Raw genomic sequence first — 25840 nt, forward strand, 5'->3', positions numbered from 1 at the left:
TATATATGTATGTATGTATGTATGTATGTATCGTAATTTAAGAATTGAGATATGCAAGTGCATGATCTCGATATTAATGAAAAATAAAGTTTTTATGGTAAGGCTAATTTTGTCATTACAATCTAATATATAAATTTAATCACTCCTATTAAAATCATATTAAACATTCAATATATTATCTTTGATTTATCTTTTTATATTATATATCTCATACTTATCATATCATGTGTATCAAACTATGCTTAAATGTATTAAAATATAAAATTTTGGAACTCTGTTTAATATTTTTTAAGATCTTGAATTCAAATTTATGAAAAATTATTCGAGTTTCGATATTTCAGTCGGTTGTTATGGGTTTCATTTTTGGTCTCCAACTCATTTAGATTTTTATATCTACTCGCCATTTTGTTTTATAATCTTTTTATTAAAATAATACCTTTTTAGTTTATTCTTCGTTACTTCAATGATACTATTGTCAATAATATAATTCTTTTATTATTAAAAGTTTTTGATAAATTAGGTTGTTTGAAAATTATTGAATAGTTTGGTATAGTTGGTTGATAATTGAATAAGCTAAAATGATTTAACACGAGGGGTTGACGGGATAGTTATTTTAAGGTAAACTTCCGGAATATTTAAATGTGTGTTTAGTTTTTGTCAGACTAAAAATTTCTTTGCAATCTTTGATTCACAAAAAAATGTTTCTGCAATCTCTGGGCCCATAATTGTTTTTCAGATGAATTGTGATACAAAAAATTGAAAATCTTGAACATATATATGACATCGCAGAACAAATTGTTTTAGATCCAATACAAAAGATAAAATTTTGAATATAAAATTAGAACAACTGTATTAATATCAACACTTACTACACTTGTTTGTGTACTCAAATATCATATATTAACATCCGATCTGAAAGAGTTTATACCGAAATATCATATATTACTACCATATATTTAATATTTTATACCAAAAATTTCATCCGGAAAAAACATATATCATTAATATCAAATTTTGTTATACATATGTGGATAATCAAAAATCATATACCAGCTTCATATATAAAACATTTAGTACTCAGATATCATATATTAATATCAGATTTTCAAAGTTTTGTATCGAATTATCATCCGAAAAAATGTGTCAATAATATTAAAATTTGTTATATATGTTTGGATACTTAAAAATTATATATTAGTATTATATCTAAAACACGTTGTTATAAAATATCATATATTTGTTTCAAATTTTCAATCTTTTGTAGTGAGTTTAAAAAAAAAAAAACATATGCGGGCCAATGAAGTGCATAAACATTTTCTTGGTTAATCAGATATTGCAGAAAAAAATCGATCTAACAGATACTGAATACACATTTAATTATTGAGATGCAGATTTATTGATCATTTGCTCTTATCTTAACTAATATTTCAAAATTTTCACGTTATCCCATATCATATCTGCATTTCGGGTGATCATTATTATTATAATTTGTGGGGAATTTCCAATTTTGGTCATTTAAATTTGTTTATTTGGTATTTTTGGTTTTGTGCATTGTCGAATTTCAGTTTTTGTTCGTTATTTTTGTATTCTTTTTTTTTTTTTATTTAGATAATTTTTCTCAACCATCTCTCACAAATGCAGTATCACAACACCTACTGTAAAAAAAGACCAAAATTATAAGATTGAAATATACATGACCAAGAATCAATTTTGACAACATAAATAACTTCCAAAAAACAAATACACAAACATTCAAGATGGAAGTTACAATTTCGCCTTTATTTTTTTGTGATATATTGTTAAACGATTTAAGTTCATGATGTATTAAAAAAATGTGGCATGCATGATAAAATCTTTAAAGTATCTTATTTTGTATTTCCACGTAACAAATAAACACAAACTACACGCGCGCGCATGCAGATTCACAGTCAAATTGGATTCAAAATTCTAAACTTTATTTCTGATGAAAAATCACCGAAAATCTTATAAATGTGTTCTCGAAATTAAAGTGAATAATAAACTTATTTCATCACAAATTGTCACTTCATAATAAACAATTGGAAAACCCACCCAAATTTCCGATTAAAATTAATTATATTATATACACAACCTACACTCATACATAATAATTTCAATAAGACGATGTCACATGTCTTTATTTAGAGTAGGTCTATTGTGAGACGTTCTCACGAATCTTTATCTGTGAGACGGGACAACCCTACCGATATTCACAATAAAAAATAATACTCTTAACATAAAAAGTAATTATTTAGAGTAGGTCTATTGTGAGACGGTCTCACAAATCTTTATCTGTGAGACGGGGCAACCCTACCGATATTCACAATAAAAAATAATACTCTTGACATAAAAATTAATACTTTTTCATGGATGACCAAAATAAGATATCTGTCTCACAAAATACGATCCGTGAGTCCATCTCACACAAGTTTTTGCCATTTATTTATGAGACGATTCAACTTAATTCAATTTCATTTTAAATTGTAAATCAAGTTGATACAACTAACGAAAAAAGAAATGTGAGATTCTCATATATATATATATACATATATATATATATATATTTGTTTTTTCTAATCCAAATTCATACGCAATCTCCCGAGTCTGGATTCCAAGCCCATTCACCAAACTTATTTATGAAAAATAAATCTGCCATCAATCGACATCAATGTGAAGCGTGAAAACGATGTCGTAACATCTCGTATGCCCGATAACGTCAAAAAAAATTTGAAAATAAATAAAAGTAAAAGCATTTTTAAAAAGAGGGTATTAATTGGGTTGACTTTAAGTAAACAAAGACTTTCAATATTTCCCACCCAAAAGCATAATAAATTTCAACAATAAATGTGGTAGCTCTCTCTTTTCAACTACCTAATAACGAAGTTGGCTAAATTAGCCTCTTCCCGTTTCTTCAAGACTTCGACTAAATTTAGTCTTTTCACGAATATATATTGTATTTTATTTCGGTTAAATGATTTTGAACTGAGAAAATGATTTTTTTTTTAAACGAAGAATTTCGAACGACATCATTTTATAAAAATTCGAAATTAATAAACAAGTTTTTATTTTTGTGGGAATAGATTTTAAATCCATGGATTTCAACTAGATCCAATCAAATAAAATTGATTTAAAATTTAGATTTTGTTGAAAATAAGATTTGAAATTGAATGTTGAAAATAAGAGTTGAAAATATTGAAAATTAGTATGTAATGATGTATTTATTTTTGTATTATTTTCAAATAATTTCTATAAATAAGTTACTCAATTTGTGAAGAAAAACACAATTGAGTGGAGAAAATTTTATAAAGTGTGTAGTTTAATATATTTTTTGAGTTTGAGATTTTAACTTTTTTAACAAGTTATCAGCACGATGCTCGAAAGATGTCCATATTTTTTCAAAGCTCCAAAACACAAGAAAAATGTGATAATATTCAAAAGTAAGGATAATTATTTTACTGTTTATTTATTTTTATTGTGTATATATTTAATATATATAATATCATGTTATTATATAAAAAGAATTTATGACATCTCATTATAATAACGTGATGTGATTATATTATTTCATTGCTTATATATTTTTATTATGTTACTGTTTATTTATTGTATATATATATTTGAATAATATCTTGTTATTATATAAAAAAGAGTCTCTGAAAATTTATTATAATAACATGATGTAATATATACGTAATTATTTAAACATGATGAACATTATATACATCATATTATTACCATAAAATTTACATATACATACATTTATTTTTTAAAGATTTTGTAACGGTCATAAACGACTAATTTTTACCCTATCAATATGATTTTACAAACACATTCAATTGCTCCAAATTTACTCTTCCTCCCTAAAAATTTTCTTCATCAAAATTTTTGAAGAAGAAGGAGGTGGTTCTTTCAAGATTATTTTGTATAATTATTTTGGTTATTATACTCACTAGTCTTGTATTTATCGGAGAATATTTGTCTCGCATTTTTTCTTTATTTTTAAAAATACTTGTACTTATAATTTATCTGTTACTTTGTATTGTCATGTTAATAGATTTAGAAGTTAATTTGTTATTTTTATAGTATCACCATGTCAAATTTGACAAAGCTCGAATTTGTTACACTCGACATTACGGGAAAAAATTATGTGACATGGACTCTCGATGTAGAAATGTATATTGAGTCATTGGGTCTAAATGATACCATTAAAAAAATGATATCTCAACATCACAAGAAAAAGCAAAAGTTATGATATTTTTGTATCGACATCTTGATGAAGGATTAAAATGTGAATATCTCATTGAAAAAGATCACATGTTTTTTTTTTATACAGGATTAAAGGAAAGATTTGAATATATAAGAGAAGTTATACTTTCGACCGTCCGTGATAAATAGAATACGTTAAGATTCCAACATTTTAAGAAAGTTAGTTATTACAACTCGGCAATGTATCGAATAATCTCGCAATTAGAATTTTGTGGACATGAGGTTAGGGAATCGGAAATGCTTGAAAAAACATTTTTCACTTTCCACGTATCAAATATAACTCTACAACAACAATATAGAATGCGTAGATTTGCGAGATATTCTGAACTTATCGCATGTCTTCTTGTGACAGAAAAGAACAACGAGCTGCTAATGAGAAATCATCAGTCCCGACCCACTGGATCAACAACATTTCCAGAAGTAAATATTGTAAGTAAAAATGAATTTATATCTGAAAACCAAAATCAAATTCAAAGACAAGATTTTGGTCAATGTCGAAATCGAGGTCGTGTTCGTAGACGTTGAAGTGGTCGTGTATATTTTAATTTGACAATTTTGGTCTTTTTATAGTATAATAACCAAACGGTCACTTGGTCAATTTGAATAACTCAAACAGTCACTGTGTTCACTTCTATAACTCATCTTAAAAGAGTATCACGAACCACCCACTAAAGGCATCATCAAAACATGAGTGTTAATGAAAATCACTCAAAACGATTTGAAAATTCTTGTTTTAGATGCGGCACTCTAGGACATTGGTCTCGTATTTGTCGAGCCACCGAGCACCTTTGTAAGCTTTATAAAGAATCAATAAAGGGAAAAGAAAAAGAGACCAACTTCACTGAACACAGTGACCGTTTCAGTGATTCAACTCATTTTGATGCTGCTCATTTTCTGAATGATTTATCTGAAAATGATCGATTTATTGGTGGAATAGAAATGTAAAATATTTTATTTTTCATGTATTCATATGCTAATATTTTATTATATAATTATGATATGCGTTATATTTTTGAATAAATTACATATATATTGTCAGTAATTTTTTTTCATTGCATATTTTTTTTGAAGTTCAAATATATATGGAAAATGCTATGAACAAAGCTAAACAAAGAACTAATCCAATGGAAGTTTGTATACATGATAGTGGTACAACGCACACTATTCTCCGAGATAAAAGATATTTCTTGGAACTAAAACCAACAAAAACAATGGTGAATACAATATCAGGTCATGTAGACTTGATCAAAAGTTGTGGTAAAGCACATTTTTGTTACCTAATGGTAAAAAAAAATTTAATAAATGATACTTTGTATTCACCACAATCGAAAAAATATTTGTTGAGTTTTAATGACATAAATTCTCATGGTATGATTCTCAGACAATAAATGAAGGAAATGAGAAATATATGTGTCTTACCACATATAAATCAGGAAAGAAATATGTAGTTGAAAAACTACCAATGCTCCATACTGTATTGAATTATACCCATATAAGTCTAATTGAATCAAACATGATAATTGATAATTATTCAATATTAATCAATTGACTTGATCGATTAGGACATCCTCGTTCAACAATGATGCGAAGAATTATAGAAAATACACATGGTCATATGCTGAAAGACCAGAAGATCTTTCAAAATAATAAATTTCAATGCAAAGCATGTTCTCTTGAAAACTTATTATAAGACCACCACCAGCTAAAATCCAAAATGAATCACTAATGTTTTTTGAACGTATTCAGGGTGATATTTTTGGACCAATTCATCCATCATATGGACCATTTAGATATTTTATAGTATTGATCGATGCATCCAGCAGATGGTCATATGTATGTTTATTATCAACTCAAAATGTGGCATTTGCAAGATTACTTGCTCAAATAATAAAATTACGGAATCAATTTCTTAATCATACAATCAAGAAAATTATACTTAATAATGCCATGAATTTATTTCCTAGACTTTCAATGATCATTGTATGTCAATGAGAATAACTGTTGAGCATCTTGTTGTTCATATACATACACAAAATGGATTAGCTGAATCATTGATTAAACGTTAACAACTGATTGCTAGACCAATGATTATGAAAACAACAATCCCTATTTCTATATGGGGACATGTAATTTTACATGCTGCTGCATTAATTCGCATCAGACCAAGTGCATATCTATCATAAATACTCCTCATTGCAGCTTGTCTTTGATAAAGAACCAGACATTTCTCATCTGAGAATTTTTGGATGTATGATATATGTGCTTATTACACCACCTCAACGAACAAAAATGGGACCTCAAAGAAAGATCAGAATTTATATCGGTTATGATAGCCCATCAATCATTCGATATCTTGAGCCTCAGACAAGTGACATATTTACATCACGTTTTGCTGATTGTCATTTTAATGAAGAAATCTTCTCAATGTTAGGGGGAGAAAAGAAACATATTGAAAAGAAAATTACATGGTATACATCATCATTGTTACATCTAAATTCAAGAACTAAACAATGTGAAAAATATGTATAACAAATTGTGTATTTGCAAAGGATAGCAAATTAAATACCAGATGCATTTGCAGACACAAAGAGGGTAACTAAATCATATATACATGCTGTAAATTCCCCTGTTCGAATTGAAATTCCAAAGAAATAAATTGAAGACACTTATGATGTCATAAAACAAATGAAGCGTGGAAGACCAATCGGTTCCAAGGATAAAAATATTCGAAAAAGAAAAAACACAGAGAAACACGATGATCACAAAATACAGAATGATCTTCCGGCAGAAATACATGATGATGAAAATGTTCTGTTAGAACCACAAACTGATGAGAATCGTGAAATCTCTATCAATTATATTAATACTGAAAAAATATGGAACCGAAAAGATATAAAAGAAATTGATGATATATTTTCTTACAATGTGGTATTTGACGTCATAAATGACAAAGAAGATCGTGAATCAAAACTTTTGGTGAATGTAAAAATCGACATGAATGGATAAAATAGAAAGACGCCATCCAGGTTGAATTGGATTCACTAAATAAACGTAACATTTTTGGACCTATAGTCCTTACACCTGAAGGTGTAAAACTTGTTGGGTACAAATAGGTTTTTATTTGAAAACGAAATGAGAAAAATGAAATAGTAAGATATATAGCTCAACTTGTTGCATAAGATTTTTCTCAAAGGCCTGGAATTGACTATGAAGAAACGTATTCTCCTGTTATGGATGCAATTACGTTTCGGCATTTGATTAATTTGGTTGTATCTAAAAATTTAGAATGCTTCTTATGGATGTTGTCACAGCTTACTTATATGGATCACGTTCGGCCAGATTGTTTTAACCCAAAACCCAAAAAATGTTATTATGTGAAATTGCAAAGATCATTATATGGATTAAAGCAATCCGATCGAATGTGGTATAATCGGCTAAGTGAACACTTAATGAAAAAAGGATATGCAAATAATTCAATATGCATTTGCGTTTTCATTAAGAAAACAATATTCGGATACGTAATTATTGATGTATATGTTGATGATTTAAACATTATTGGAACGAATAAGGAAATTCAAGAAGTTGTATTGTACTTGAAGGAAGAATTTGAAATGAAGAATCTTGAAAAAACAAAGTATTGTATGAGTTTGCAAATTGAACAAAAAGAATGTGGAATATTTGCTCAATAGTCAAATTATATAGAAAAAGTCATTAAAAGTTTTAATATGGGTAAATCAAATCTTTTAAGTACTCCAATGGTTGTTGGACCATTAAACATAGAAAATGATCCATTCCGTCCATGTGAAGATATAAAGTTATTCTTGGTCCAGAAGTACCATATCTAAGTGCTATTTATGGCCCTTATGTATCTTGCAAATTGTACAAGACCTGATATATCTTTTGTTGTAAATTTATTGGCAAGTTTAGCTCATATCCAACAAAGAGACACTAGAACGAAATTAAACATATATTTCGTTATCTACGAGTAATGACAGACTTGGGACTTTTATATTCAAAAAATATCAATCAAAGTATAATTGGTTATGCTGATGCTGGGTACTTATCTGATCCACACAAGCTACGTTCCCAAACCGGATATGTATTTATTCGTGGAGGCACTTCATTTTCTTGGTTTTCACAGAAACAAACACTCGTAACAATTTAATCAAATCACGCCGAGTTTATTGCACTACATGAAGCAACTCGTGAATGTGTGTGGCTAAAATCAATGACTCGACATATCCAAATCTCATGTGGATTATCATCCGACAAGAAGCATGTGATACTATATGAAGATAATGTTGCATGTGTTGCTCAAATAAAAGAAAGATACATAAAAAGCAACAGAACTAAACATAATCCCCCTAAGTTCTTCGCATTCACCCAAGAACTTGAGAAGAATAAATATATTGATATTCATTACATTCAATTAAGTGAAAACTTATCAGATTTCTTCACAAAGACACTTCCTACGACAATATTCAGAAAGCATATATATAATATTAGGATGCGTAATCTACGAAATTTGTGAAAAATCGTTCGTGTTAACATCAGAGGGAGTTTACGTGACAACATTATTTTTCCCTTACTATGGTTTTTATCCAAATTGGTTTTTCCTAGTAAGGTTTTTAACGAGGCAGTATGAAAACACGTAATGAAGACAATCATTGTATCATGATCATCATCACAAGAGGAGCGTTGAAAATAAGAGTTGAAATTATTAAATGTTGAAAACAAGTGTTATAAATATTGAAAATTAGTGTGTGATTATGTATGTAATGATGTATTTATTTTTGGATTATTTTCAAAGAAATTCTATAAATAAGTCTATCAATTTATGAAGAAAAACACAATTGTGTTGACAAAATTTTATAAAATGTGTAGTTTAAAATATTTTGCGAGTTTGAAATTTTTACTTTTTACCGTAAATTTTTACTTTTAACAAATTTGAAATTATTCGATCCAAATACACATTTATAAATTATATAGGATTACAGTTGAAAATGTAGCATTGAATGTCATACATTATGTTGATTTTGATCGATCAGAACTTGGAAGCGTTCACCCAGTTGACTTCAACCCAGGTCTACTTACTGAAATTTTTCAAACATTTCTATGAGACATTTAAAGGTTGTATTCATTTCCAAGGAATATGACTTGTAGTAAAATGTCGAGCACCGCAATTCTACAAACTATATCAAACTTAATATCACGTGTTTGATTTCTATGAGTTATAATATGGTGTGATTTAAAAAAAAAAACTATATACAATTTTGTTAATTTTATCGAAATATATTTCAAACTTTGTCATCATCATCTCACTCAAAAAAAACAAGAAACTTAGAAAAATAGCCTTATTCAAACTNTATAAAGTTTGACCATGATTGCAAACAAATACAAGTTTTTTTTATAAATACTTCTTCCTTCTATATTTGGTAATTATCATATTTATCAATGAAATATCGTCCTCATTGAAGGAAAAATTCACTTTCCATTTTCCAATTATCAAAGATAATCAAAGGATTACTCCGAGATTAGTTCAATAGAATGTATTCCAAAACAAGAAATATTATTAAGTAAATAACCTTGTGTGGACTTTCCTTGTAGCCCCCAAAATGACATTTTCAATGTAAATTGGTTAAATACGTTCTCATGGAGTCTTCCCCTTTTGACTTCCACGTTACTAGTACTCGAAAAAAGACTGCTATTGGTCAAACCGCAGCGTGTGCACCAACTTTCATAACATATCAGAAACACGTATATTTTTATAAGACGTTCTCATATATAAAACAAATCAATTTTGTTTGAGTAGATCTTTTGTGAGACGATTTTACAAATCTTTATATGTGAGACGGGTCAATCCTATCGATATTCACAATAAAAAATAATACTCTTAACATAAAAAGTAATATTTTTTTTATGAATGATCCAAATAAGATATCCGTCTCACAAAATACGACCCATAAATCGTATCACACAAGTTTTTGCTATTTTGTTTGTATTTATAATAATAAGTAATTTTTTGTACTAATTTTTCATGAGTAACGTAAATAAGATGAAACGAATGAAATATATATTTATTGAACTATATTGATTAACCAGCAATTTCAAATAAAATATTATAATTCTCGAATTTTAAAAAATCTATTATAAAATCAAGGGCAAAATGATCATTTCAGTCGAAACAACCAGCCAACTGCTCTCTTTGGAAACTTTCCAACACAAGTACATATGACCTTCACAAAATGAGATCCTTGAAATTTACATTTAAAAAATAGCAAGATATAATCATTCATCTTCAAGAACTCTTGAATTCTTTGCAAGAAATCATGGCTGTGAAATCTCAGCCATGTAAAATTATATGTTCAATCATTCTTTTGATCGTTTCTTCAATCCCGCGGTCTCTTTCTCAATCAACTTCTCCACAGAATATTCAGACTTGCTACCCAACTTCTACTCCTCCTCCTCCTCCGCCGCCGCCGCCGCTTCCAACACTGCAGCCACCGTATCCGCCGAGAAGTTCATCGACCAGAGCGGCAGTGGGGAGAGCCATTGGTGTGACAGCTGCAGCCACTCTGGTTTGTTCCGGGCTGCTATTTTTTCTTCTTCTAAGGTACTCAAACCGGAGGAGGGTCAGGGATAATTCCACTGTTAGTCCAAATCCAACGATTAGTGCTCCGGTGAATCATGCCGATAATTTTAGCCGATTCAACGGTAATCTTAAAGGGGTAATTGTGGATGAAAATGGGTTGGATGTGCTGTATTGGAGGAACTTGGAGAGCGGGGAGAAGAGGACTAGTTTCAATAAACAGTATTATAAGTTGAAAGATGAGCAGAAAGAAGAAGACAAGAGAACTGGCAGTGAGAAAGAGAGGAAAAATGAGGCACCTTTGCAAGAAATTCCGTTGCTTAGGGGGAAATCTTCAACCTCTCAGAGTCTTGTTTGGGGAGAAAAAGAAGAGAGAATCACAATTAAAGCACCGACCCTTTCATCTGGAATTGCTTCTAAGGCTGAGAATATTCAAGATTCATCGGTTCCAATAGCAAAAAACGTACCTGAGACGCCGGAGGAATCAGCAGCAGCCACACCAAAGATAGTTTTAGCTTCTGCAGCGATTCCTAAAGGAAAAATGCCCGCGCCAACGCCTCCGCCATCAATTCCACCGCCACCGCCACCGCCACCGCCAACGCCAGGAAAAGGGCCTGCACCACCACCAACACCACCACCAATCCCATCAAATAAAGGCCATGCTCCACCACCGCCACCGCGGTCTAGCAGTGTTTCTTCAGCTTCGTCTTTGCCAGCAACGAAGGGGATGATAGGTAAACGCGCGTCCTCTGAGGGAGAAGGGACTTCTAGCCATGGGAGTGGACAGGTGAAACTCAAGCCATTGCATTGGGATAAGGTGAATCCGGATGTTAAGCATTCAATGGTGTGGGATAATATCGACAAGGGATCTTTCAAGTATTGATTCTACAAAACTTTTCTTCTCAATTTATCATAAATTTAGTCTGAATACTTACCTTTCTTGTGATGTGAATGCAGGTTTGATGGTGATATGATGGAAGCTCTCTTTGGATATGTGGCAACGAACCGAAAATCCCCTAGAGGGGATGGTACATCGTTTACTTCAAAGCAGGATAAATCAAGTGCTGCGCGACAAATTTTCATTCTTGACACAAGAAAATCACAGAACACGGCAATAGTGATCAAGTCTCTAGGCATTACTAGTGAAGATATAATCAGTGTATTACTCGAGGGACGAGGTCTGAATACCGATACATTAGAAAAGCTTGTAAAAGTTGCTCCAACGGATGAGGAAATGTCCGGAATTCTTGAATTTAATGGTGATCCCGCACGTCTTGCTGATGCCGAATTTTTCCTATATCATCTCCTTCAGGCTGTTCCATCGGCATTTACTCGTTTCAATGCAATGCTGTATAAGTCAACGTATGATGTAGAGGTTTCACATATCACAGGATACTTGCAAACACTGGAATCAGCTTGTAAGGAGCTTAGAACTCGAGGGCTCTTCTTGAAACTTTTAGAAGCCGTGCTTAAAGCAGGAAATCGATTGAATGCAGGCACATCAAGAGGAAATGCTCAAGCTTTTAATCTTACAGCTTTGAGAAAACTATCTGATGTCAGAAGTGTGGATGGAAAAACAACACTTCTTCAGTTTGTCATTCAAGAAGTGGTTCGAGCAGAAGGTAAACGATGCGTGCTTAACAGAAATCAGAGCATGAATAGGACTAATAGCCGTAGCAGCAAAGCTGAGAGTCAAAAAACTGATAAATTATTATCAAAAGATGACAGGGAGAGGGAATATATGATGCTTGGTTTACCAATAGTCGGTGGCCTGAGCGCTGAGTTCTCCAATGTTAAAAAATCAGCAGCATTAGACTATGATCTTCTTGTTAAAGCAGTCTCATCATTGGCAGAACAATTGGTGGAAACTCGAAAAGTCCTGGCACAATGTAGCGATAATGGAGGATTCACCCAAGAAATGGAGGGTTTCCTTGATGCAGCTGAATTGGAGATACAAGTGGTTAAAGAAGAGCAGACAAGAGTAGTAGAGCTTGTGAACAAAACAACAGATTACTATCAAGCAGGATTGTCAAAAGAGAAAGGGACAAATATACTTCAATTATTTGTCATTGTGAAAGATTTTCTCGGAATGGTCGATCAAGTTTGTGTAGAAATCGCTAGAAATGCGCAGAAAAAGAATCCTGTACCATCGTCTTCTCCTTCCGTGGCAGGATCATCGTCCGCGGGATCCCCTAGAGTGTTTAGATTCCCTAAATTGCCGGCGAATTTCATGTCAGAGGATTCAAAGAGCAAATCCAGTGATTCGGATAATGATTCTGAGGGTAGGCATGAATTTCAGTTTTGTACAGAAGCGAAAAAGAATTGAAAATGTTTTTGTTATTTGTTCATTCTTCAAGTATATGATTCTTTTCCATTTGTTATTCTGATTAATACCACAGAAACATAAGGAGTTCGATTTTTAGAATTAGTATTCGATTCTTTCTGGTTTTGTTCTTTGAAATTTCATCCTTTAAAGGCGAATGATACAGTAAAATCAAGAAAAATGAGTTAAGAGTTTGAAATACATGACATGCATTCAGGATGAATGTGGCCGTAAGAGTATATTATGTGGTCCTCTCTCATATAGTATATTGCATCCTAGAGATATGCTAATGCAGTGGAGCTAGAAGTCTTGAGCTGCATTTTACTTTGCATTTACGATTAAAAGATGGTTTATCGTGTGACACAACTATCAAAATATTGTACTTGAGAATATTGTACGAACATGCAACTGCGAAACTATATAATGTTTGAGTTGTTATACAATTAAAAGATTTTGAGTTACATCCGTAACTCGTTTATTGAAGATAAATTAAATTGACAGCTCCTTAGGCTTGGCCTGAATATATAAGCAAAAAATAATAAAAAAAGAATAATAAACAAAATCTACAGTTTGAATATGTACAACTGTCTCCTTTTACTTTATATAGCCCCCTTCACTGACTGATAAAAACTAGAGTATATCCTTTTTCATCACATACTCAAAATACACCGATACCAGCAGAGAAACATAATTGTTTCTTGCTTCCGGCACAAAAAGTTGCACTAGTCTTTCTGCTACTGATGTCCAGGAGTTCTTACCACGTGCTCGATTGTCCAGCATATATGCTCGGATAACTCAATCCTTAAGCCATTTTCGGTGTCGTCTTAGCTTTCCACAAGAACAGTCTTTCACCTATTGGACACAGGACGGGCGATGACAAATCTTATTGTCCAGAACACCCTCCTGCGAAAAGGTTAATATATTCTTCGAGTGAGGGTTGTATCAAAATGATCGAGCAAGATTGATCAATCATCATGAACTAAAGGGCCATTGAAGCCGATTATAAATGTGAAAATAAACCCCTTTTGCCACGAAGATGCACTAAATTTGTGGTTTCAACTCTTTGGCACTATAACAGAACTACCATAATTAGAAATTGATTAATCCAGTACTTTTAACAGGTAACTCTTTGATTTTCAACCATTATGCTTAAGTTAAACAACATCAAGAACCAGAGAAACTGCTTATGATTTACCTTTTGTGAATGACCCTTTCCTCGAGTCTGATAAAAAGAAGGCATAGGTGTGGCCTTGAAGTTGAGACTTTGTCTCAGTTTCTTGATTTCAGATTCCTTTTCTTCCTGGATCGAATTTTCCGTCAAAGTCAAGTAAAAGAAATGGAGCATTTTGCGGTTTTTTTACACAAACGTACCTTAGATTTTGTTCTAAGTTGTGCATTTTCTCTCTCTCTGGTGATTGATTTTGCCTTCAAATTCTTCAAAAACTGCTCCAATTCACGATTAGTCACGCAAACAATTAAAAGAAAATTAAATTTTAGGTAGGAAAAAATTATGAAGTATATATTTCGAAGCCAAATGAAGTGGAATACGATACCTCTTTACGCTTCTCAGCTCTTTCATCACTTCTCAAGAAAGGCGATGCGTTTTTTCGATGTGGTGCTGAACTTTTTTGCAATCTGGCATAGATTTGAAAAACCATACAATTCAAGAAAATTCAAGGTGCTCAATAAGAATGAAGATTCAAGACAAAACATTGATTATCCACAGTCATCATCATTCTCCTTCTCATGCACTAGAAAGAACGTAATCATAACACACTAACAGAACAAAATTTCTGAAATACTGAAACTATCGATCAAACTCAGTGTACTGAAAAATATAAATTCTCAGTAATTTGATGGATTACCCTTTATTCTCATTACTAGGTGTGGGAAACGTGGAGATCTTTGCCTCACAGGTTTCGGATGACGCCTGCCAGAGTAAACTAGACCTTTCAATTCACATCACATGGCATAAATATATAATGATCCATGAATTCGAAGTAAAATTTGTGAACCTGCTTTAATGAACTGCACTTTCCACTTGATGGCGATCCTTTGAAACGATTCTGATTAATCCCAGTTGCTCGTTTGATGATATCTTGATCCCCCAATATCACAGGCTTGCCTTCTTCCAGTGGAAAATTCTTGATCTTTGGCAATGATGACTCGCTCTCCTTCTTTTTGGAGACGTGGGGAACAGATTTTGTCAAGTGAACTGATGTTGGCCTAGAATATCGGGGAATTGAAGCTTGAGGAGTTCGGACAACCGGTGAGGCAATTTTATCCGTTGTCCTTTTAGCAGTAGTTGCCTGGACATCAGAAACACTCGTTAAACTCACTAGATCATTCGACATGAATTGAAGAATTGGATTACTAAAACGTGAAGGACACAATAAGCTTCAGAATCTAGACCTTTCGAGCTATATATCGAGCATTCGACTTTGAACTTTGCTTTTCCAATACAGTTGGTTGTTCTCTGCTATCTTTACTCTCAGGAGGTGTTTCCACGATTATCGGAAAGTTATTTCTAGGAGTCTCCACCGCAACCAACGTCCCTTCTTCTCCGGCATTTGATTCGAAAATGTTTCCATTACCACACAACGCTTCCTCGTTTATCTGAAGAACACTATCCTTGTTTTCCTCCCCTAAATCAATCTCATCTACGAAACAATCTGCACAAGCTCCCTGCTTCACCCCTTTCATCGATCCAGAATCATCATCTTTCACCTCATCATCGATCATTACATTCCTCGAAAAAGTCCCACATACCTCACGTCCAATTTCCTCTTCTGATTTCTCACCATTACATCTGACAAACTTATCATCAATCCCAGATGAATTTCCAAGAACCTCTTCCTTGATCGGCTCCTCCGAGCTTGGACCAGCATCCTCCACCACCTTCTCTTGCTCTAATTTCATAGCTTTCTCATCATCAATAACTACATTCGTCGAAAAAGCTCCACGGGTCTCACTTCCAATTTCTTCTTCTGATTTCTCGCCATTACATATTACAGACTTATCATCAACCCCAGATGAATTTCCAAGAACTTCTTCCTTGATCGGCTCCTCCGAGCTTCGACCAGCATTCTCCACCACCTTCTCCTGCTCTAATTCCATAGCTTTCTCATCATCGATAACTACATTAGTCAAAAAAGCTCCACGGGTCTCACTTCCAATTTCTACTTCTGATTTCTCACCATTACATGCAACAGACTTATTTTCAATCCCAGATGAATTTTCAAGAACCCCTTCGATGATCGTCTCCTCCGAGCTTCGATCAGCATCCTCCGCAAACTTCTCCTGCTCCAATTCCATAGCTCTCTGAGCAGCAACTTTTTTGTAATGGGCTTCAAAGTATGCCTTCTTCTGCGCTACCAAACCAGGAGTTGACAAATTCCCAGCTTCCTCCAAATACTTATTCTGTGAGAAATGCGACCATTTCTCCCAAGAAAGTGTGTCATCCCGAAATCTACCAAACGAAACCGAAACTCCCAGTCCAGCATCAGGCTCACCCATCTGTTTGCACAACAAAACTTCTTAAACTCGAATCAAACTTTTAATTTTCAGACAGCTGACATAAATTCTAATCAAACGGAACAATACTAGCTAAGAGCACTTCAAATTTGACTTAAATGGAGTACCTTCTTTCCTATAGCCGGTGCTTCCACCAAGGATTCACCCATTGATCTCTCAATATCAAAGATATATACTTACTCGTAAAGCTTTCGCAAGTGAAGGAATCGGCAAAGATTATCAAATAACCAAAGATTAAGCAAAGTGGTGGTTATATGGACAAGAAAGATGCAGCTTAAAATCTTCAAAATGTCATAATAAATTTCATAAAAAAATTAAGTTTCAAAAAAAATATAGCTTTATTTCAAATGCATTTACATCTGTCCCACTTAATTAGTAAGATACTCAACACATGGGACAGAAAATGGCAAAATGCACGTAATCGGAACAGCCCACGTGTTGTGTTTTTCAACAGCAACGCTACAACTTTTACAGTTATACAAACAATTGTCTGTTTGCGGATTATCTCGGATTACTAAATTGACAAAACTTAATCATAAATGGCAACTAGGAAACAGCGTACAGAGAAACATAGTTAATGCTTCACAAGATACTCAGGATTCACAACACAACCATCCCGGTTATTAGAATCATGCAAAGGTAGAAAAGTTGCAATTTTCTATAGAAAGACTTCAAAGGGTGTCAAGATTAGTTAATTCCATGTTATTCTTGCGCTATATTCGATCCAAAGATAATCATATAATTTTTTTCATATGATGCAATGGATTAGATAACTTGAAAAATCCCGTATAACTATTTTTTGAGTAGCTCACTTGTTAGACGGTCTTACGAATCTTTATCTGTGAGGGTCAACATTACCGATATTCACAATAAAAAATAATATTTTTTCATAGATGACCCAAATAAAATATCCGTCTCACAAAATACGACCCGTGAGATCGGTTCACAAAAATTTTTGCCCTATTTTTGTAACCATTAGCATAAGGATATCATAGAATAAACCGTCAGAGATGGAAGATTTTCTACCTCAAAGTCAAAATGTGGCCAATAATAAAATGTAAGAAGAATGCCAAATCAAAGGGTAGTCAGCATTTTTTTATTATTTTATTTATTTGTGATAGGTTCTTGAAGTTACTATAGACAACACCTAATTCTCAAATTTTAATTATTACAACACACTAAATAAACCAAAATTTAAAAAGAAATATTACATGCCCTGAATAAGGTAGCGTGGCCTTTCACGACAACATTTGAGTGGAAGACAAGGCAAGCAAACCGCGAGTCTTTATTATTCTCACGGTATTTTTGGAGATAGAGGTTACAAATGTTTTTTTCTTCCCATTGCATGCATTTTCTTCATAAAAACAACTCGAGGTTCCAATTCATGTGAATTCAGTCACGGATTTATAAATCTTTGGTTTAAATTCCAAGCAGTTACATCATTATTATTAACATATCGACTATAGTGATATTGAAGTTATAAGTTTGATTTGTTTATCATAAAGTACAGAAATTGTTAGATTGTGTGTATCAGATTTTAGGTGTTGTGTGCAGGTGTTGTAACATCTATCCACAACATATATCGGAATAAATTAGTTAACCACACAAATAATCCAACCACACAAATAATGTTTTAAGATTAAAACAAGACAAAATAAATGTAATGGCCCGACACCATTCACCCGCGATCATTACTCATAAGACTTCTCCAGCCCAGGCACTGGAGCTTTTTCCTTCCCAGGATTCGAACCCAAGACATCCTGCAAATATAGGTCTTGGCAAAGCAATCCTGGTACCATCCAAGAGGTCTTGGATTCGAACGATGCTTTCGGACAAAATATTCACTAGAAAATTGTAAATAGTTTACAAAACTAATACTAGTGAAACTACGAAAAACAATATTCTTTAATATGTCAAGGAAGTAAAGTGAATCCCAAATAAACAAATACAAAACCACATATGCACTGATTGTATTGTCGAAAACCCAGATCCACACGTAGCTCTTCGACCAACACTTTGCACGAGTGTTATCTGCGAGTGTCTTCAACACCTTACGACAACACAAAAAAACCAGTGTGAGTTAATTACGCGAAACCATCACTTCTTAGTTTCCCTGCACGACTCGACACTCAACAACAAAAGTTACACACACCTCTCTCTATATATGAACTTCTATGCCGTTCTCTCTTATTTATTTTATATTTTCTCTAAATTTGATTTTTTGTGTAGAGTCTTACATAATTAGGAAACAAAGAATTTCATTAAAAAGACAATCTTTTTAATAGTAATAAAATTTCTAGAGAATTTATCACAATATTATCGAGCAAAAACAAATATATGAGAAAATTTTAATTAGTTTAGAAAGACAAAATTTCATATTTAAATATATCAATAGTATCACCGAAGAAGAAATTTATTAAGAAATATTTATAAATAAAATATTCTTTTAAGAAGTAAATAATATTTAATACTCTTATGAAAATCCAAAAAACACACAACTCTTGTGTAACATTAATAATATTTTGAAGCGTTATATTTTTAAAAATCGTGTTTGAATATCTTTGAACCCATCACGCCATGTGGTCGTGACATTGGATGCCATGAATTAGGACCAAGTTTTATAGATTATCAAATTTTAATTATACAATGAGTGTGACTCACACGTGCCAATTGTTTTAAGATATTTGTTGATCTGAACTTCAAGTGCTAACACGAGTTACTTGGCTTAGGGCACCTAGAGTGTGGGGCGTTCATATCAGTTTATTTTTTTAAAAAAAATTGCACACTTAGCGACGGTTTTATAGAAACCGTCGTCGATTTGATGACACGCGGGACTCACGTGTTTTGAATTATTTTAATTATATTTTATATTTTACGAACGTGACACTCATGTGCATCACCAACTTCGTGCCGACTTAGTTGAACATATTTGGTCACAATACAACAACAATCCTTGAATTAGTATTTTGCATCTTCTGTTAAATTTAATTTATTTTCTTTTATTTTTATGTAAATATTATTTATTATTATATGTTGTACCGTTTTATTTTAGGTTTATAATAAATTTTTAATTTTAAGTAAATGACACTCATAAAATTAAATTATTTTACGTACTGAATATATAAAAACAAATTATTATTAATATAAAATAATAATAATTTAAATTTCTTAAAAAATTTGAAATTGAATTTATTTAATGTAAAATAAGAATAAGATGAATGAGTGGACAGCGGGACCTACAAATAATGAGTGTGAATGTTAAAATGAATGTGGGAGAATAGATGTGTTAATGTAATGTGTATGTGGCATGTGGATCCCACGATTTTTGATGAGGTCGGGTGCTCTTAGTGATATAACCTCTCCCAACGTCGATTATGAATTAAAAAGGTAGCGGTTGCGAGTTTCTAAAGTTAAAGAAAAATAATAAAATGATGTCAAACTTGCAAAATACACATTGATTGAGAAAAAATAATAATGTAACAAGTAAATGATATTCGAGGCCCTGTAATTATAATGTCAAAAACTTGTGTGAGAAGGTCTCACGGATCGTATTTTGTAAGACAAATTTTTTATTTGGGTAATCCATGAAAAAATATTACTTTTTATGCTAAGAGTATTATTTTTTATTGTGAATATCAGTAAGATTGACTCGTCTCACAGATAAAAGATTCGTGAGACCGTCTCAGAAGAGACCTACTCAATTATAATTTATAATATCATCAAGCAACAATGTTGTATGACTCCACTTTGGATTATTAGGACATTTCAGCCTTTATAAAGAGCAAATCACATAAAATAATATATTTTAATTTGGAGATAATTGGCCCAATCTTTTCATTAAGTCCATTAAATACAATATTTTGAGTTAAAACCGAACTAACCCACCGAATCAAATTGTATTAATTTTCAAAAATATAGATTAAATCAATTTGATTTTAGTTACTAGTATAAAAAAATCTGTTGCCGATTTAACCATTATAGTTTTTAAATAATACTAATTTTTCTATAGGCCTTAATATTTGTAGTATTATTATCATATCGGACAGTGGGCGTTAGACTTGGTAATTAGTGACGCCGTTAGGAATCTAAAACTCGTCCTATCCATTCCAAAATACCGTGTGCTACGCACTATTAATTTTCACATGTCCCGCTGCATAAAATAGTTGTATAAAATAAGTGGGTTGGATCGATAATTTTTGGCAAAACAAAAAAAAAGAGTTGGCCGTTTTGACATGTCAACCAACAACTAGGCAACTGAAAAGAAAAATTACATGAAACTGAATTATAGTCATCAAATGGATGGGTCCGGGTAACCCAATGAAAAGAAGTAAAATTAAAAAACAAAAAAGAAAAAGGAATAAATAAGAGAGTAGCAAATACCCTTTATCCAATCATCGATATAAAAATGTGATGTTCCACAAAAACACTGAAACTGCTAAGAGCTCAACCCAGAGAGTTAGTGCTATACATGTTGATAGACACATTCACAGTATATAAAATCGAAACCGATATCCACAAAACACAGGAACAAATGCAAAAAGAATTTTCGAATAAGAAAAGAAGAGCGAAATCAAGATTGAGGAAGCTTTTTGGAACATCAACTTCAATCATCTGAGTTTCTGTTGGTTTTATTGCTGGTTAGTAGAATGTAGGCAGTGCAATACCAAGATATTATTACTCAGTGGCTTTGCCTCATGGAAGCACGGCTCTCAATTCTTTTCGATCCACTCCAAATACCTGTCACAATGGACATTGAAGTAAAATCAATTTAACATCCACATTAGCTCCATATTCAGAAACGGTACCTGCAATTGTTCAATTAGGGACTACTTCTGCACGAATAGCTTCGTTTATCGCATCAATGGGAAAGCTTAAACTAACCGAGTTTGATCAAAAAATGTTACCTCAGCTCCCAAGCCTTTCACATAAATATTAGTAAAGAGCTCTGAAGAATCAGGCAAAGGACTCTCCTGCAAAACCAAATAAACATAAATTGCAATGTAAAAGAAATGAAAATTTCTGCAAATTAATTTGAAACAAAGAATAATAGCGGCACATTTCTTACCTTAGCTTTAGCAATGGCTTCGTCAACCTCTTTTCTTACCTCTTTCTCTGTGTCCTAATGTAAAAGAGAACAGTGGGTAATCAATCTTGTCAAGTCAAATGTATCAAACATGTTTTAAAAGAAACTCGCTGAATCCCTTCAAACCAACCCCCCACAAATGCACTCCCACTCACCTAAGGATTGAAGAGATATAACTATATTACCTTCAGTTCTTTTTCAGTGGCTATGTCATGAGATAGTATAAGCTTTCTGATTCTTTCGATAGGATCACGCTCCTGGCAAAAAAGAGAAAACGATAAAAAAATTATTGAAATAAAAGTACATAGTTAGTCAAAGGAAGAAAAACATTCACATCATCTCTACCTGTCTAACTCCAGAAATCTCGTCACGGGTACGATAAGTGCTCCCAGGATCAGACATAGAATGCCCATGATACCTGTAAGTGTCCATTTCAAGGATCTGTAAAGAATCATCGTTAGTAAGAAAACCAAAAGGGATGTAGCTGTCCCACAAAGAAATATATGTCGAATAATATGGTTCATATACATAACAAGAGTACACTGCAATTTCTAAACACGAATTTATGATAAACGAAGGGTTATAAACTTTCAAAATGAAAATAGGCACGCCCTTGCCCGAATGCGTCCGTCATATGAGAATATAACATCTTATTTTCATCAAAATTTTCAGTGACCAGTAAAAGAGACAAGAAATAAAAATGAGTTAACAAGGAATTTCAAACTAATTTTATCCGCTTTGATTCTTCCTTTTTTCCCCCAAAACAAGTAACAAGAAATTGGTCTCAGAACATTTATCAGCCACTAATAAATGTAAATTACTTTTGCAGAAATTTAGGCCTATTTATTAATCAAATCATATATAATAACGTGGTAAAACCTTATTTAGAAAAATTATGAATTGGTCAAAAAATGATATCACTCACAATTGGTCCATTCTTTAAGACATGCTCCTTAGCGAACCTGCACGCCTGTTTGACTGCAAGAGCATCCATACCATCTACCTATTGTGAGATGTAAACAACTGATAAATCATATGAAAAGAGAATAGAAAACTATGTAGTGACACAAAGATAACATATAATCTACTAAATGCAAAGCATTTTTTATCGCTCGTATACAAAATAAAGTACATATATTTCTGCGCTCTGTCAATCGACTTCAGGGGTCATATTAGGACTCACAAAATGCATGAACTATGGTGGTTCTTACTCTACAATTTCTGTAATGGACAAAAAATGCACGCACCAATATAGTTAAAATCAGATCTAAAAAGAAAAAATGAAACCAGAGATGCTGACTTCGACGGTACAACTCTTTCACATTCATTTACCAAGTTCATAAGTTATCATTTTAAGCAAAATCTGGCTCCTTCAAAAGGTCTTAATCTATCTGACAGAAAGATACTTCATTGATCATGCAGTCTGTCACTAACAAAATCATTTTCCTTAAAAGTGATCTATATTTGCAAGACATCATTTAAAAACAATTAACCATGTGCACTGAATCCCAATAACAGAACATATAGGAACCATGGCAGGTATGTTAACATGTAAAAGTTGTTTGAAACGACATTTTTTCAAGATAATGCTACCGATGGCTCACCTTCAACCCAGGAACATAATCCCCTCTCTTGTAATAAGCAGGGCTCTTTGCTGCTCTCCATTCTGCTGTGCCCATTCCATCTGCATGCAAATACACCTACGATAATTAGATGTCCACAAACCAACAATGGCTTATAATTCTCATAAATCACTCCTAAGTCCTAACATGCAAACAAAAATCGCAAACATCACATCTATCAATCACAGTGTAACCACTCGAGTTTAGTCGTGGCGTACCAAGCATCCGGGCATAAAGTATAAACTCTAAACATTTTTCCCAGTAATCCAAATCGAGAGTGATAAGAAACTGAAATGTTGAATCCTCCAACTTTTGATCATTACAACGAGACCTAGTAAATCTACTCAGGCTAATCCCAAGCTTTCATGTTATTAAAATCTAGATAATTTCATTAAACAACACCACCCCAATAGCTTACTTCCACAAAGTATGAAAGTATAATTTGATCACAAAATCACTCTCAGCTTCTAACTACTCTTTCACAAAAAGAAACGAATCCAATGGAATAGGCAAATAAAACCCAGTAACTCAACAAACCTTTTAAATGTATATTTACACAAAATAAAATAAAAAGAAATGCAAAAGCTCCAATCTTTGAACAATCTTACAGTGATTATTCTCGCAAACCAAAATTGCAGGCAGATCCCACAAAGCAGCCATATTCAACGCCTCGAATAACTGCCCCTGATTCGCAGCTCCATCACCATACATAGCAAATGTCACACTCTCATCCTTGTTATACTTCTGCGCAAAAGCCAATCCGCAACCCAAAGGTACCTGGGCCCCAACAATTCCATGCCCTCCGTAAAACCCCCCAGACTTCTTATAGAAATGCATCGAACCCCCTTTCCCCTTCGAACACCCATCTTTTCTCCCCATAAGCTCCGAGAACGACTCCAGTAGCGTCCCCCCACGGGAGAGAAAGAGACAGTGATCTCTATAAGCAGTGATTATGCAATCCTTCCTAGTGATAGCGGCCTCCATTCCCACGGATACGGCTTCCTGTCCGTCGTAGAGATGGCAGAATCCGCGGATTAATTTGGCCTTGTAGAGCGAATCTGCGGCTATTTCCATACGCCGCATCAAGGCCATGTCGTGGAAGAAGGTCAGCAGTTCTTGTGGGGTGGTCTCCACGGAACGTGAGGGGGGGTCGATCTTATGGCCGGTGAAAGGGAGGGATGTTTCGACGGTGATTGGGGAGGTGGAGGCGGAGGTAAGGTGGCGTGTGGCGAAGAGGGCGGCGAATAGTGGTTTGAGGTGGGTGGGAGCTCGGTGAGTTAGCTGAGACATTGTGGTCCGTTGATTAGAACGACGGCGGGTTGATCGACGGCGGAAGGTCTATCACCTGGGAGATTTGGTGAGACAAAAGTCAGCGATCGTGCTACTTACGAACTTTAATAAAATAAAATGATGTGGGAATTGACATGAGTTTTGAAAAAAAAATAAAAAANATCCATATGAATTTGACTCATTATCGTCTCTAATTTTATATTATTTGAATTCGTGCCATTCATTTTCTTTTTTAAAAAAATAATAATTTAATAAATAAGAAATCAATTTGATAGCATAAACTCGACTTATTGTCATCTCTAATTTTATATTATTTGAATTTGTGCTAATTCAATGGGTTCATTTGTTTGATTTAATAGTAATAAATGTGAATTCTTCATTTTTTAATGTTTTCCTTTATTCCGTTTGCCATATGTTTTTAAGTTTTTATTTAATTACATTATAATTATTGTTAATAATTCATTAAGTGTGGTCAACTCACACTTCTATTGAACTCTTATTGTTTATAACACCTTCGTAGGATTAATTGAATAATAGATTCTTGACATCTTACGAGTCTAATTTGAATAAACTTTTAATGAAATATTATGAAGGGGAAAAATCAAAAGCCGAAAAACAACAGGTAGTCAGTAATCACCTGTCACCCACAATAACTCAAAAGTTGGGAAATTTGTGTAATTCATAATCGGCCATAAATAGTTATGAAAACTTGAAAAATAGTACATGTAAAGAATTTAGTGATTTTTTTTTAACAAACATTGAAAAATATATACTTTTGATTTGCTCAAATTACCAATGCAAATGTTTATAAAGCCTTTATATTGAATAATAAATACTTTTCATAAATAAGTTTGATGAGCTACGATTCAACAATATCATATATAATATATAACATATAAGTAACATACTGAGATGTTATTCTCAATAACTAACCATAAATTTTTACAATCTCAAAGGAATTGAAAATTGGACTATATTTAATAAAAAGTAAAATTCAGGTTTGGTTGATTTAAATTAAAGAAAAACACAAATTCAGGATTAAATGGCTATAGGCCCATAAAAATCTTCATAATCAATATGCTGACGCACGTATTTTATGAATATTCACGTGCAAC

The 25840-nt window shown here is 32.9% G+C and overlaps 3 protein-coding genes across 3 annotated transcripts; 1 reads left to right on the forward strand and 2 right to left on the reverse strand.

Moving 5' to 3' along the window:
• Positions 1 to 10475: 10475 nt before the first annotated feature.
• On the forward strand, positions 10476 to 13399 carry LOC140980632 (formin-like protein 4). Its single transcript, XM_073446583.1, has 2 exons — positions 10476 to 11749; positions 11831 to 13399. Exons 1-2 carry the CDS (start codon positions 10614 to 10616, stop codon positions 13197 to 13199), a joined length of 2505 nt encoding a protein of 834 aa, XP_073302684.1. The 5' UTR covers positions 10476 to 10613; the 3' UTR covers positions 13200 to 13399.
• Positions 13400 to 13690: 291 nt separating this feature from the next.
• LOC140980633 (protein WVD2-like 7) lies at positions 13691 to 17358 on the reverse strand. Its single transcript, XM_073446584.1, has 8 exons — positions 16838 to 17358; positions 15609 to 16712; positions 15212 to 15505; positions 15062 to 15126; positions 14750 to 14831; positions 14568 to 14639; positions 14392 to 14496; positions 13691 to 14099 (listed from the first exon to the last, which is right to left on the reverse strand). Exons 1-8 carry the CDS (start codon positions 16877 to 16879, stop codon positions 14049 to 14051), a joined length of 1815 nt encoding a protein of 604 aa, XP_073302685.1. The 5' UTR covers positions 16880 to 17358; the 3' UTR covers positions 13691 to 14048.
• A 3730-nt stretch (positions 17359 to 21088) lies between these two features.
• Positions 21089 to 24846, reverse strand: LOC140981481 (pyruvate dehydrogenase E1 component subunit alpha, mitochondrial-like). The gene is made up of 8 exons (XM_073447895.1): positions 24044 to 24846; positions 23418 to 23497; positions 22739 to 22816; positions 22159 to 22254; positions 21999 to 22070; positions 21796 to 21849; positions 21635 to 21700; positions 21089 to 21467 (listed from the first exon to the last, which is right to left on the reverse strand). The coding sequence occupies exons 1-8, from the start codon at positions 24723 to 24725 to the stop codon at positions 21423 to 21425; spliced, it is 1173 nt and encodes a 390-aa protein (XP_073303996.1). The 5' UTR covers positions 24726 to 24846; the 3' UTR covers positions 21089 to 21422.
• Positions 24847 to 25840: the final 994 nt, after the last annotated feature.

This window comes from Primulina huaijiensis, chromosome 7, assembly GCF_012295235.1.
Source record: "Primulina huaijiensis isolate GDHJ02 chromosome 7, ASM1229523v2, whole genome shotgun sequence".
Taxonomy (NCBI): domain Eukaryota; kingdom Viridiplantae; phylum Streptophyta; class Magnoliopsida; order Lamiales; family Gesneriaceae; genus Primulina; species Primulina huaijiensis.